The 15005-nt window shown below is 35.2% G+C and overlaps 1 protein-coding gene across 1 annotated transcript in view; it reads right to left on the bottom strand.

Moving 5' to 3' along the window:
* Positions 1 to 2898: 2898 nt before the first annotated feature.
* Positions 2899 to 15005, bottom strand: part of LOC129257258 (glutamate receptor-interacting protein 2-like) — a 45631-nt gene continuing 33524 nt past the window's right edge. Inside the window, exons 11-18 of the mRNA XM_064095972.1 lie at positions 14861 to 15000; positions 14410 to 14487; positions 13955 to 14024; positions 13017 to 13162; positions 12297 to 12441; positions 11498 to 11654; positions 9855 to 10802; positions 2899 to 3823 (exon numbers count right to left, since the gene is read on the bottom strand). Coding sequence (XP_063952042.1) covers positions 3626 to 3823; positions 9855 to 10802; positions 11498 to 11654; positions 12297 to 12441; positions 13017 to 13162; positions 13955 to 14024; positions 14410 to 14487; positions 14861 to 15000 — 1882 coding nt within the window. The 3' untranslated portion in view covers positions 2899 to 3625. The remainder of the gene's footprint in view (positions 3824 to 9854; positions 10803 to 11497; positions 11655 to 12296; positions 12442 to 13016; positions 13163 to 13954; positions 14025 to 14409; positions 14488 to 14860; positions 15001 to 15005) is intronic.

Below are 15005 nucleotides of genomic sequence, written 5' to 3'. Positions count from 1 at the left end.
ATTAATTGCTTGTCAATTGCATTTAGAATTTAGATAATATTCTCAAATTCATATTCGTTCAACATTTACATTAGGATATGCATTTATTACTACTTTTTGTTTTGATTGCATATCTAATTATGATATCAACCAACAAGATCAATTATACTAATCCAGAACTAATTCAAACTTTTGTTTAACAAGGCACCCTTTTTTCAGTTTTCCTCCATGAAAATCACATTCATTCACCTCCATGAAAGACTTGTTAAAATATCTTGTTAAAATGAATATTCATGAGGTTTGACAATATTTATTGCATAAAAATGTCAAAGACATTTTTTTTTCTCAAAATAATGTATATAACAATCAAGACAAAAGGCAAATTTCTGCAAATCTAATCAACAGATTCTTTGGTTTTCACTTAAACTTATAATCAGTTATGATAACATGATAATCAACTGCATATTTCAATGAATTTCCCCTAAAATAGACATAAAAATTATTCCTACATGATTTGTAAAACAAAGAAAAGAAAATGGTTAGATCTTTAAACCTTGCCTTACCTTAAAAAAAAAAATCTGAAATTCAATTTTTCATTTGATCACAAAATTTTGTTTAAAAAACCCACTAAGATGTTCAAAATGTTAAACAGCAACTCTTGGCATGTGACCAAGTAAAACTAAATTTCAGTCGGATCTTTCTGTCTGGATTATAGTACAAAATATTATGATTCCTTATGACGTTGAAAAATGAAAAGTATTATAGAATGATATTTTTAACAGAATAATTTGACAGGGATTTTCCCCACACCTGGTGGCTAACTGATGTTTGTAAATATGATAAATTTGTCAAGTTGTACATGGTATATTATAAGGTGTGGGGGGGCAATATATTTGTGAGTTTTTATAAACAATCTGTTATCCTTTGAATATCTAGTCTTAATACAATCTACGATACTGATAGTTCTAGTTTCAATTTTTAAACATGAAGACATATAAAAAGAGGAGGCTGTATTAACAAGAAAAAAAGTAAAATGAACAAAATTGTAATCAATTCTGGACAAAATTTTTGAATGCTTCAATAATAGTAATATTAATGTTGACAAGATAATTTAGTTAGCACCATGTTGTTTATTGAACATTTCATTACATTAACACAAACACAATTTTTAGCGACTAGCAATTGATAATGCTCTGTAACAAGGCTAATATTATGACTAATTAATTTTATCTGAACTTATTCCCCTTTCTATTAGGACATTGTATATTATTTTTTTTTTAAACCCTATACATGTGTCACACAAACAAATTACAAGGTGTGACAGAAATGCTTATTTCTTCAAATAGTTTGGGCAAAAAAGCCCGGGGACCACTTCCATTGACGAGTGGATACCAGGCGCGACCAAAGAAAAGCGTAAAAAGGATCTCTTATTCAAGATAAGGGTGTCAAAAACACAAATACTGAAAAAAGGGTATATATATCTAAAGGAAAGCTACATGTTTATGGTCACATTTGCGAGGGTATAAAAAAGTATGTACTTATTACCCCATCACTACGTGTTTAGAGTCCTATTTGAACAAGGTGTGGGAGGTGGGGCGATACTAAACCCAATTAATGTACGTAAAGGTAAACCCGATGTTTGTGATCACATCCGTGACTTAAAATCAAAATATCGCTGTACTTGTTTAGGGGGTCAATTCGGGAAACACTTGCCAAGGGTATTGTTTTGTTTCCAATACTTGTTACGGGTAGGATTTCACACGCCAATACTTTTTAAGGGGTGCATTTTCAGAATACAGAAAATACTTGTTTAGGATCCTTTTCGAAACCCCATGGTCGCGCATGGCATCCACTCGTCAATGGAAGTGCCCTCTCCTCCATCCCCCCCCCCCCCTGGCAAAAAAGTAAAAAACTGGGGTTGATCAAGGACTTAATGCCACTTTGATTACAACTTGGAAAGATATAAGAATGTCTCTCTACCCTAAGGGCAAAGGAATTAGGTCAAATACAGTATCAAACTAGCCTTTAGGAGTTGAAGACCTTATTCAATTTGGATTTCAATCTTGGACAAAGAGAGGGAGAGAGAGAGAGTAATTATAATTTCCTTGTCTAAACTTAATCAAACTATGTATCTTTAATATCAACCACAAAATTTGGCAGTTATGGTGTAGCAGAAATAAAAATCAGTTCACTCAAACTTATGCTTGATTAGACTTCCCAATATTTTGCATCTCCACAAAATATACAATGCATTTTAGGTAAACAGTTTATACATCAATATACAGATCCAGACGTAGCTGACGAGAAAATCATAAATAATTATATACATATACTGAGATATAAAATGTAATGCACGCATAACTGGTTTCCTGCACTATATAATCACCTGCAGCAATCGTCAGATATAGATATTAAAGTAGAGATAACTTCAATACAATTCATAATTATCATAGCAAAAATATTCCTTTTAATAGGATGAGATTAAGTGAGGCAAGATGCATTTATACACCAAATCCTTTTTTATTCAATATGACGATTTGACATATATTTCAATATATTCTGTTATACTTCCCCTGTTGAATGATTAATATATCAAAGTATGGAGCATTAATCAAAATATATCTGAGATGAATATTATAAAATACATAAAAACATATATATCATTGAACATTTAATACCAGAATATTGATTATGATCAAATCTTTTTAATACAAACCCACTTCATCTATCTAGACTCTTCATTGAAAACAATCTGATGCAAATTCTTCCCGTCAGATTCATTATTGTATAGAAAAAATTCAAATCAGTGTGTCTGGTCACGCAAAGTTTGGCAATTAATCATATAGTTGATGTGCATGACTGACTGCACATAACGATAACTGCAATCATTCGTAAAAATCCACCTTGTGATCATTTAAAAAAAAGTTTTTCTAGAGTGACCAGGTGTCAAATGTAAAGTGATTCACATATAAAAGGAAACACATTGCAATTTCAGCAGAATGTCATGTCATGTGAAACAACTATTTAGGCAGATATGACACGCAAACCATTTGAGTAACCAGTTACGATAAGTCATTTTAAAAGCAAGTCTCCAGTAATTCTGTCATGATTGCCTATTTTGGAAAATGTTATCTTACCTCAAAATCCAGTTTGTTTTTGGTTGGCCTATATTCAGCCATGATACAAATATTTTTATTCAATCCAATGTGTTCTTTAAAAAAAAAAAATCATACAAGGATTTTGTATTACTAATAAAAATAGCAATAATCCCTGTTTTTATATATAATGTCAATGAATATATGGATGAAAAACAATTTTTTAGAAATTTGATGCAAGTAATCACTTAAGCACATTTTTTCAAATTTTCCAATGACGTTTTTTCCTTGATCGCAAGCTTAACTATAAAAACTAGTATGAACCACCAATTTTTATTTGGTAAAGTATAACACTTTTTTAAAAACACAGATAACAACATGCTTGGTTAGGTTAGATTAGTCAATTATCAGGCCTGCTAACCAATGTTTGGTCCCAATTCCACCTGAAATGATTTCTTTATATCCTTAACTTTTTCTTGATACCCTTAATAGTGTAGTTTCTACAGCAAGTCAGTGATGCATGGTTTAGAAATGTGACTACCCCGGGTAGTTTAGAATTGTGCAGCAGCAGCAGGTTGCATCTGAACAAAATGACCATTCTCTACACCAGACCATGACCCTTCATCTTCACCATTCTGTTGCTTGGCCAGCGGATTACGACTAACAACCAACTCTAGTTTGTTACCGGAGTCTGTGATGAGTGGTACGACCATGCAACAATCAAAGTCATGGGTTCTTGTCTGGTTGATCTGGAGCAATAGAAAAGAAAACATTTACAAATTTACTAATCATTTTAACAAGAATCCTACAGGATTGCATGAAATTCAACCACATTTTTTTAGATAAAAAGTAGAGAGGTATTCTAATAATATTCATAATAAACAATGCTTTAAATTCTGCCTTTATTATTACATGTACTTGCTATGTATACAAAACCTCTGGATAGCTTAAAAGTTGTCAAGAACAACCTTGGTTTAAAATCTAAGTCTGAAAATGAGACAATATTACAAATAATAGTCACATAACCTCATTTTGCATTCTGTTTATGGCACACCATGTACTATGGACAACACGTCAAGCAATTTCAAGCCCGATTACAGCCTCCAGGGAATACCTTGCCATTCATACCGTCCAATTTCTAGCCACTTTCAATGTTGACATTCCCTATTGATTGGTGTGAGTGGGGTGTGAGTGTGTGTCATGATTGGACAATCTCTCTTTCTACACCCATTCTATACCATCTCATGATAGTAGAGTCAAATGTGTCTAAAGCATTATTATGTTGCATTCTGCATAGTCACAGAGATCCAACCTTTCATAACATGAAGTATATTTGATATTTTTCATTGAGAATTTGTATCAAAATTTGATACCGTAAATATTATAGAATTCATTGCTAGGTCAAAGAAAGAATCCTAAAATTATTATTACTTATTATTTATACTGCTATTCCCATTAAGCCGAATGCGCTTAAAATCAATAAATTGAAATAATAAATAATTATAAATTAATAGAGCTCATTTGTGTGAGAGATGCAAAATTTTATATTCATTGGTAAAATTCACAAAAGAAATGTCTAAAGTTTTATTATTTATGATTATTAGCAAAAGAAAATATGACAAAGTATAAATCAAATGTCAAGGACTATGGTACTCCCAAACATTATGTTTTGTTTCAGAGGAATCAAGGTGATAATTTATCTTACTTTGACTATTGATGGTTTTTACGAATTTAACGAAATTGTTGTATTCCATTGTTTTTACTGGACACTCTGTATGCTACGCATCCCACACACACACACACGGTACATGTCATGGGGGAACACCCATACTTGAATTCAGGGTAATGCACAACCACTAGCTCTCTGTTGATGCTTTCAATCAAGAAACGGGGCAAGAGCGTGAGAGGCTTCAAGCAATTTACTCACTGAATTCATTCACCTCCTATCCATCTCCTCTATCGCTTTCTCCGCTTTTCTTCCTTCTTTCTTTTCTCCCCACCCTTCCTTACAATCTCTCACTCTCTCACTATCTCCCAGTCTATATATCATCTCTTTTTTTCTCTCCCAATCTTCCACTTTCTTTTCTTTTTACTTTACGCAACATCTTGCATTAACCATCTCTCACTCTTAGGGCTGGCCAATCACTTGTTTTTCTCTTTCCTCTTTCAGTCTCTCAGTCTATATACTAGTACTATCGCCATCCCCCTCCCCCCCCCCCCCTCTCTCTCAAACTCTCTCCATTCCTCTATTTTCACATCTTTCCTCTCCTATACCATTTTCATTTCCTCCTCATTCTTCCTCACTGTCTCTCCCTCTTGTTGCCTACCAGTTGTTCATCCTTTTCTCATCTTTCCTCTATCACTGCCTCCAAGGCTCTCTACCCCCCCCCCTCTCTCTCTCTCTCAAGGTGTCTCTACACCCCCTCACTCTCTATCTTCTTCTCTCCTCATCTTTCTTCTACCTCTATCACTGCCTCTAGTGCGTTTCAAGATGTGTATGTAAAAGCATGAGCACCGCTTTGTCTATCTGTTGCTCTGTTCCCTTGCACTCTTCCTCTATCAACCCCCCCCCCTGTATATTTGCTAATGGTCAACAACCTTTCCAGCTCTCCCTCTACATCCAGTGTCCATTAGTATCTATCCCATCAATTTTCATATTTCTTTCTCAACCTCCTGTCCCACTGCTCCAATACAAAATTTACTTACAAACCTACCTACAAACTATGAAGACAAACGTACATTCCCAAATGTATTTCATTTCCTCTAATCAAATTGTAAATAAATCAACAATTGGAATATGGAGCATACATACATGCATCATTTGACTGTTGGTAGATTTGAAAATTCTATTGCAAAAAAAAAAAAATGATTACAAACTTTCCATTTGCTGTACATTATTGCCTGTGGGCATCAGTGACTTGCATTCATAATTTACTCATGATTTTCAGAGGACCAAGATTTAATTATATTTTACAAACTGATTCTTGTTGCTCTGAAATATCTTACATGTATATTCCACATCTTACTGTTTTCTTTATTCACATAATTTGATCATTAATCCTGATTTTGTGTAACTTGGGGTTTGTTTGTACTCCCATCCTAATACATTAAAAAGTGTACATGCCTCCTCACACCTTTCCTTTTCCCCATTATTCACATTTTCTACACCCACTTTCCTCTATTGATCTGTCTGTCTTCATTCATCATTCCATCTTGCTTCTTAACGTCTTTGCGGTTTATGAAATTTTGCACAAATCTCCCAGCAGCGATTGTTAACAAACAAGAGCTGCACAGATCTAACTGACAGTTTTTAAGCTGCTGTGTGAATGTCGAAGTTCGATGAGACTCATGTTTGGCCATACCTGGCTTAGTAAATGTCAATCATTATGTCATGAGAGGATTTAATATACAAACAATTTTGACAACTTGATCAAAATCTGATTGCATTATTATGCTATCAACCTATCATATCCATAACAAAGCCACAAGACAAGTTTTACTCACACTCTTCATTCACTTTGTCTCACTGTAGCCTATAATATATATCTCTTACAACTAAATCACTTTGCATTATGTATCTCTATCCTGTACTTACTGAACTTCATTATCTTCTTCAAATTTTTTTACGAGGGCATAACATCCAGACAATATATTAAGCAACTCACCTGTGGCAAAGGTGCTATCACTAACGAGGTGAGCCGGATGTAGCTATCCAGAAGTAAAGCTGATATCAGCTCACCAAGGTAGTGATTGTTTGTCTCATTTTCACCTAACATCAAGAGGTGATTAATTGCTTTATATTCCACATCTGAAACCATTAACTATATATATATATATATATATATATATATATATATATGCCTACATCCTACGGAAGGGCGAAGTCTATGAATGGGTTTATTCTGTCATAATACACATATAGACGTAAAGGCGAAGGTAGAGGGCGTTAAGGCGCATTACGAACATTGAAAGACCAAAAAAATTAGCAGGCTCGACATTAGCGGTAGCCCGGGGCCACCAGAAATTCACCTCGGGCAACCATTATTGAAAAAATATTAAGTTTTGGTGGCCCGAATATCGAATCGGGCAACCAATAATTTTCAGAATAGCGCAATTTTTCTCCCCATTTTGCACGCATTTATCAACTTTTACAGTTCAAATTGCAAGCCAGTTCGTCATGCGCCCTTTTTGTTGATCTACACACAAACACACACACAAAATTGGCCTACCGCTATAGCATTAAGTAGCTTTTATCCAGCCGGCCGCGCCGGCCGGCTGGCGTGAGCTTTGCATGCTTCAAGCAGCTGTGAGTCAGCAGCCTATATATTCAGACTCAGGGAGCTGCAATACGAAATGTTGCAGCTAAGAAATCTTCCACAGAACTGTGAAAATCCAAGTCAAAGTCACATTTTACACCAATGAAAAGCCCTTCTACAGACCTTTTTGCCAAAATCTGGTGTATCCTGATTATTTTCAAGCATTTAAAAGAGGAATCATGACCTCTCTTTTGACTCAAAAAGACCGATTTCCAAATGAAAATAATGCACATAAAAACACATAGGTGAGTACATCACAGTCCCACGTGTGCATTTGTATGTATGTTGTTACTTGGTTTCTTTCGAAGCTGTGTCTTTTCCGGTCTTTTCTAGCCAAAAACAAACAGACAGTTACTTTTCTTTCTTGTTTATAAATGACTTCTTAAACAACTCTTGAGAAAGTACATACTTTGGGAAGGCATTTCATTAATATGAAATGTGAATTTTTCCAACATTTTGGCAAATATAGGGAAGGAATTTTCTCACACTTTTTTTTGCCGTTTTATTATTTTCTTTCATTTTTTTGACAGTGGTTAAAAAACCATTTATACCCATTTAATAATTTTCAATGTTTTTCTTTATATTTTTCGGGCCACCAAAAAAAATTATTTGAAGGTTTTGGTGGCCCGAACGGGCCACCACCAAAAAAAGTTAATGTGGAGCCTTGCTTAAACACAGATGTAGAGAAATATATATATACATATATATATATAATTCTCTACAAGAAAGGATTTTTATATCAAATACATGTAGTTGAGACAACACTTGGTTTAACTGATGGAAGGTGCACAAATCAAGTTCTTGGAAGATTATTGTGTTTTTTCACAATGAAATTTAATATCCATGCATGTCATGAAACAAAATGGATAAAAAAATAAGGGGCAGTTCCCTTTTATTTGTCAAATGCTTAAATTCATATAACGAATTATAATTACATGTGGTTAGCTTTGACCAATCTTATAGCAAGATTCCCAGTACGTAGAACATAGAATAAGATAGTCTTCATTGATGCATGTAGTTCCCATTCTTTCCCATAATCCAACTTTATAACACTGGATCAGTTACACTTTTCCTACACTAATCAAATGAAGAATTATTTTGTATTTGAAACCACTGAAGGAGAAGTAATAACAAGGGTTTACTCTCACAGTACATGTAAGCAACGCAGTCCCAATGGGTTACTTTACATGGAGTCTACGAGGCTGTTCTCACTACGTTCCTAAAACTAGTTTACTGGAAACTAGTTTAGTGGAAACTAGTTTAACGCGTAGTGAGAACGGTCAAAGCGGTCTTGGAAGCGATCTTCCAAACCAGTTTGGAAAACCAACTCGCGATGTAGATTTCAAGATCGCTTTGCCTCGTTAAAGTGGTTTTAGCGTAAGTGAGGACACAACCGTTCTTCGGGAAGCGATCTTCGCACATTTTGAGCGCGCTACTCCACACGACAGGTGTAGAATGCTTATGCTGCGGTTTCGAATTTCGCGCGAAACGTGTCACCCCACTGAGAGCGTTTCCATAGCAACAAGAGCGCTTTACGTGAAGTGATTTTGAAAACCACTTTCGTGTGATCAAGTGAGAACGCTAGCAAAGCGATCTTCCAAAGTGGTTTCCTGAATCGGTTTCCAGTAAACTAGTTTTAGAAAGCGTAATGAGAACGGCCTCTACAACTAAAGTGATGTGGTTGCTAAGAGCAATGGTTGTCATGGAGATGAGTGATGAAATGCTGATAACCGACCATTCATAATTTGTTTACAACAAAGGAAGGTCATTCATATATGTGTGAGGATGAATTGCTACAAATGTCAACAGAGCAGCATAACCTGTATGCATTTTTGTGTGTAAAGCTCAAATATGAGCAACCCTGTCATTATCGCTATCAATTTCAACTGAGCACAATCCACTTTAAAAGCATATGCGAATCTAGAATCATTACAAAAAACATTCCGGCTTTTATTTTAATCAATGTCATTTATTATATTTTTGCAGCGATAACAATATTACTAGGTCATGGCCTAAGTAATCAAATCAATCATCATCTAATATGATCCTCATCTTTTTTTCAACACCATCTTCTACATTGCCACCACCACCATCATCATATCATATCATCCCATCATCATCATCATCATCATCATCATCATCATCACCATCATCATCATCATTACCATCACAATCATCATCATCAGTACAATCACAATCATCATTATCATCATCATCATCGTCATCGTCGTTGTCACAATCCTCATCATCCTCCTCCTCACCATCATCATTACTGGCATCAAGTCATCTATATCATCATCATTGCCAACCATCTTCATTATCATCACTGTCATCATCTACACAGTCCAAGATTTCCTGCAATAAATAAATGAAGAATGAAAAAAAAGCTCAAGGAAATAAAGAAAAGCGTTCCTTTTTTAATTTAAATCATCCACAACAATGATAAAAAGAAATATGAACTCACCTGCAGTATCCTATCAAAGGGTTTGACATTGCCACTACGTGAAGCAGGTCCACCTGGTCTTACAGTATTCACAAACACACCCTTGTCTGAAATACCATCAGATACACTGAATCCAAAGTCCTCTACATCACTGTCCTTCATCAGAGATACCTTGTGAAGCTCTACTGGTGCAGCATTCGGTGGATCAGATACCGTTGACTCATCCCCCAAGTGTGAGGCATCGTTCTGATTTAATGCATTCTGGTGCGTTGTGTTCACACTCTCACTCTTGGAACTAAAACTCTCAAACTGGTTGTACCCACCCCCACTGGTAGGGGCATGGGGTGGAAGGGTGTAGCTATGGGAAGAATCACTGTACATCTGAAGTGAGCTGGTGCTTGGTTTACGTCCTCCTATGGTGCTTGGTTGGTTGGGGTAGTAGCCATGACCAACGCTACCAGCACGTCGCATCTCACTCGATGTGAACTGATCGGTGTTGAGGAAACTAGCTTCAAGCTGACGAAGGAACTCTCTGTGTTTGGCGATCTGCGCTTCATGTGGATGGTAGCTGTGCTGGGAGTGGGCATAACTGTCATCTTGATCCGAGCTTAGGATATCGACTGGATACGAACCATTGCCGCCATTTACGAAAGCCCTCCGCCGCTCATCAAGCTCATCCTCACTTGCATCATTGGGGGATGTGGAGTGTGATGAATTGTGCACCCTCCTCGGGCGATTGCTTCTTCTTGACGGTGACATGCTGCTACGTCGGGAACGGCTAGTCTTTGGTGAGTGAGAGCGAGAGTGATGTGTGTGGTTACTATGGTAACCAGTGTCCATACCTGATCCTTCCCATGAGTCTCCATTGGTCTGTATCATGACAGGTGTAGCGATGTGGTCTGCATCATAGTGCGTAGTTCCTCTACCAAACCTACTAGGACTCTGGCTTCTTGATGATGGTTTGTTTCCCTGAAGGTAAATTAAAAGATTCAAGCACCATAAAGTACAATATGATAGAATTGAAATTAAAACATTGGTATGACAAACATTAACAAAAATCTGAATATAGAAATAATTGAATACATCTTTTAATATACCAATACAAAATAAAGCATTTCCCTGTAAAAATATAACAACTACAACTAACTCTAACTTTACCAAGCCTAGCAATTTCACTGAAGCTGATTATGATCCCTGCCTATGGGAGGTACTAGTAGTTCAAGCCACAGCCATATGCTGATTTCTATAAACCCCTTTTTGGTGTGGAAACGATAAGAAGTGCAATGGTCTTTTACTACACTCTTCAACATTTTTCACAATGTAAATCATCATTCATTCTATTCTTGATATCTTCATATGAAAGCTTTAACCTTCTTACACAAAAAAACATATGTCTCTTATACCGTATATGTTACATTTCCATGATCTTTTATTTCATGTTTGTTTTCTTCAAGAGCTGTTCATCATCAATTTACTTTTTTTTTCATAAGTAAAAAGTATACAGAAGAAAAATTTTGACAATACTTGACAATTTTGTTTTTTAATCCCTAAAACTAGTTTATGTAGTATTCTTCTTACTTTCAGCTACATACAAGTAGATGTAGATGTAGATGTATTTTACATGCATACAGATAAAACCTGAGTAATCAATGAGATTCTCTTACCTGATCATGGCCACGATGCTTTTCCTTCTTACTGATCTTGAGGACCACTGTATCCCCTGCAGACTGTAGAAGACGTATTGCTTCAGACAGAGTCTTACCCTTCAATGATACACCATTGATGGCTAGCAAACGGTCACCCAAATGAATAGCACCAGTCCTGAAAACATAATAAATTATGTCAATCAGACATGTTTAAAAGCGTACTTCCTGCCCGTTGAAATCTTGCTTCTTTTTCTTACTTTTCACATGAAAAATTGAATCAAAATATAACCACACTATTACAAAAAAAACATATCAATGTACAATTTTGTTACAATTTTTGGTTTGCTTCTAATTATTAAACTTCTTTGTTTAAACTGAGATGATATTTCTGTAACCTCAATAAGTGATTATAGAAATATAAAAATGTTGTATACAAATGGATACTTGTTTCAAACTGACTATATGATTCAGCGGGAATATGACAACTAAATTTATTGACCAAACCTATAGTATCCAAGCAGTCACTGCAAGTAGTATGAATATTCCATTAAGTATTAGTTCAAACTATGGTGAAGCAATAGCAATAACAACATCCCAACCCAGCATCAATAATCTTTCAGAAGCATCTATATTTTGTTGAATTCCAGGTTTATCTTGATTCTAGGAAAATTATCAAAATAAACACAAAACTTTACAACTCTCAGCTTAAAAATGCTATGTGAGCAAAGAGATTCAAACAGGATAAGACGATTCTTCAGTTTCTGAGATTACAATACCAAGTGGACCACCGTATCTTACAAGCTCCTCTACAACTTACCTTTCAGCAAGACCATTCTCTGTGAGCCCTGAGATAATGACAGGATCAAAAGGTTCTTCTGTTCCTGAGATTGTAATACCCAACGGACCACCGTGTCTAACAAGCTCCACTGAGTAAGATATTGCACCACTTACATCAGGCTCATCTGGAAAAAACAATCAATTAAAACCTAGAACCATATACATTTGCTTTTATGTTCAGAGGTCTCATTTTATGTAGAATCAAACACAGTTGGAGTACTAAACATCCAACCAAACCAAGACTGCCAAAAGTACATGTAACTTATTGTAGATCTTTATTATAGGGGACTCAGATTAACATTCAGGCAATAACAGAGACATAAGCTCTCAATTTATCTTTCAGGATACTGAAAAGGAAGACCTCAATAGAAATTTCTTACTTTCACATTGAGATAAACCTAATACTCATCTAGTAATAGAGCCAGCTGACCAATCAACGATGATAGATTTTATCAGTATCTGATATGATTTACAGGCTTTATAACTTTTGATATTAAGACTCCTAGAAATCAATCTCTAGAAAATATAATGTAACATACTCAGACAAAATTTCTTCATTTCCACACAGAAAATTTGAAATTTTGCAATGAAGAAATTACTTTTTAAAAATAAAATCAATGCAAAAGATTTCAGCCGTAGTATGAATCAGAAATCAGATACTATCTAATGTTTTGAGAAGATATTATGCACGGTAACTAACCTGAATAAGCCTCATTCTTCTTGACTTTGAGTTTGACGATTTCATCTGCTTGAGCCAATAGATGCATGGCTTCTTCTACTGTAATACTGTCTAAATGGATATCATCTATGGCAAGGACTTGATCTCCAGGTTCTAATGTACCACTCCTAGATAGCCAAAAGAGATTTAAAAAAAATATATTTACTTCATGTTCATATAATTATTCACTGCATAGCAGAGATGCATTAAGACCACAAATCACTCATTCTAAAGCTAAAATCAGTAATTTGATTTCAAAATCAGTAATTTTATGATGATAATAACAAATATAACAAGAATCTCCCACGTGCAAGCGCAGTAGCAAAGTATCTCAACATAAAGCTTCTTACTTCATTACTATGCCATGAAGGCGCTCTCCTCATGCTAATTCTAATGAAAGTATTCTTGTCTATACTTGGACAAATGATTGTATTCAAATATTTACAAAGGAAATGTTATTCTAAGGCCAAAGTTTTGTTTAATCACTGATGAACCCTTGGAAACAAGGAAAAGGAATAGATTAATAAATATCTAGTTTGTCAATAAGTACCTTTAAAAACAGCAAAATTTGTCTTATTCCTGCAAATCATAATTTTCAAACTAGTTTCTGTGTCTCTGGTATTTCCACTCAATTTTGACTTACAGAAGCCAAAAGATGACCTAAATTTCAGCTAAGAAGCTAGAGCAGCCAGAAATGTCATCACATTAAAGGGTAAGTAGTTATGGTGGAGATGTCTGCAGTTCATGACCGCATTAATTTTAAAAGACCTCAGTCAAACCATATGCAGTGAGTCAGCAGTCAAGTTGAGCACAGTGTACGTGTATGAGAGTGCCATCTAGTGCTGATGATTAACAAAGGGGGTGAAAAGAGCTCAAAACAGGAGTAAATTTAGTGAGAGAGAGAAGTTGAATAACATTACCTGTTGGCTACACTGCCCTTCTTTACTGTTGATATAAGAAGCCCATCACCTAACTTTCTGTGTTTAAGACCTGAAATAAATAAAATAAACAAGACATTCAATACTTGGTAATATACACATGCAAAACTCAATTTTTCCTTTTAAACTACCAAAATTGTTTCACATGTATCTTGGTTCATTATTGATCATCAATGAAACAGAATATTCTGAAAAGTTCTACACTGGTGACAGAGGAAGTGATATATTATCGATTTCCATTTGACATAGTGCTACATGTTTTGCAAGTTGAGCATGCCTGTGAAGTTGTCTATGTATCCCACTTGCATACGGATATGTACAGTGCTGCTAATAAAAAACAAAATGCTCATACTTTCTCCAATATTCTATTTCAATTTCATTGTTGCAACATAATAAAAATGATCAGATCTACCAAACAAAGTGAAGGAGTGACTTACTTGTAAGTGTTATACCAAGACCCATTTCGCTAACAGGCAACTTGACATTAAAGACACCACTGCTAGGAACGACAGACTCTGAAAAAATACAAAAGGAAAGTAATTAAGTCATAAATTATAAGTGATGTTTATACAGCTTCAAATTAATGTGATTATATATTGAAAAATTTACAGCCAGACTAAAAAATCATGAGAATAATTTTTTAAAACTCAGGAAAAAACTGCAAAAAGCTTGCCCCACCAACAAGTAATCCAAGAAGAAACTAGATAAAGTCTGTAAAGTTTATTCAATAAGCTTGTCATTAGATTTCAAAGAAACATCAATTAATATTAATCTACAGTGTATATAAGCTGGTCAAGACAACAATGTTATTGCTTCATAATCTACAGGGGAAAATCCCATTGAACTTGGACAGAAGTGAGCTTTACTGAAGCCAGATTTAGCTCTTACCTGCAATATCAAACTCTATTTCTAAGGTGACCTGTGGTGCACTTTCCCTCAGGATATGGTTAGCTTCATCTGCTGTCATATCTTCAGTATAACTACCATTGATTGCAATCAAACGATCACCGGCCTGCATGACACCACTCCTAAA

The sequence above is a fragment of the Lytechinus pictus genome, chromosome 3 (genome assembly GCF_037042905.1).
Source record: "Lytechinus pictus isolate F3 Inbred chromosome 3, Lp3.0, whole genome shotgun sequence".
NCBI classification, from domain to species: Eukaryota; Metazoa; Echinodermata; class Echinoidea; order Temnopleuroida; family Toxopneustidae; genus Lytechinus; species Lytechinus pictus.
This window is presented reverse-complemented; position numbering and strand designations above follow the sequence as displayed.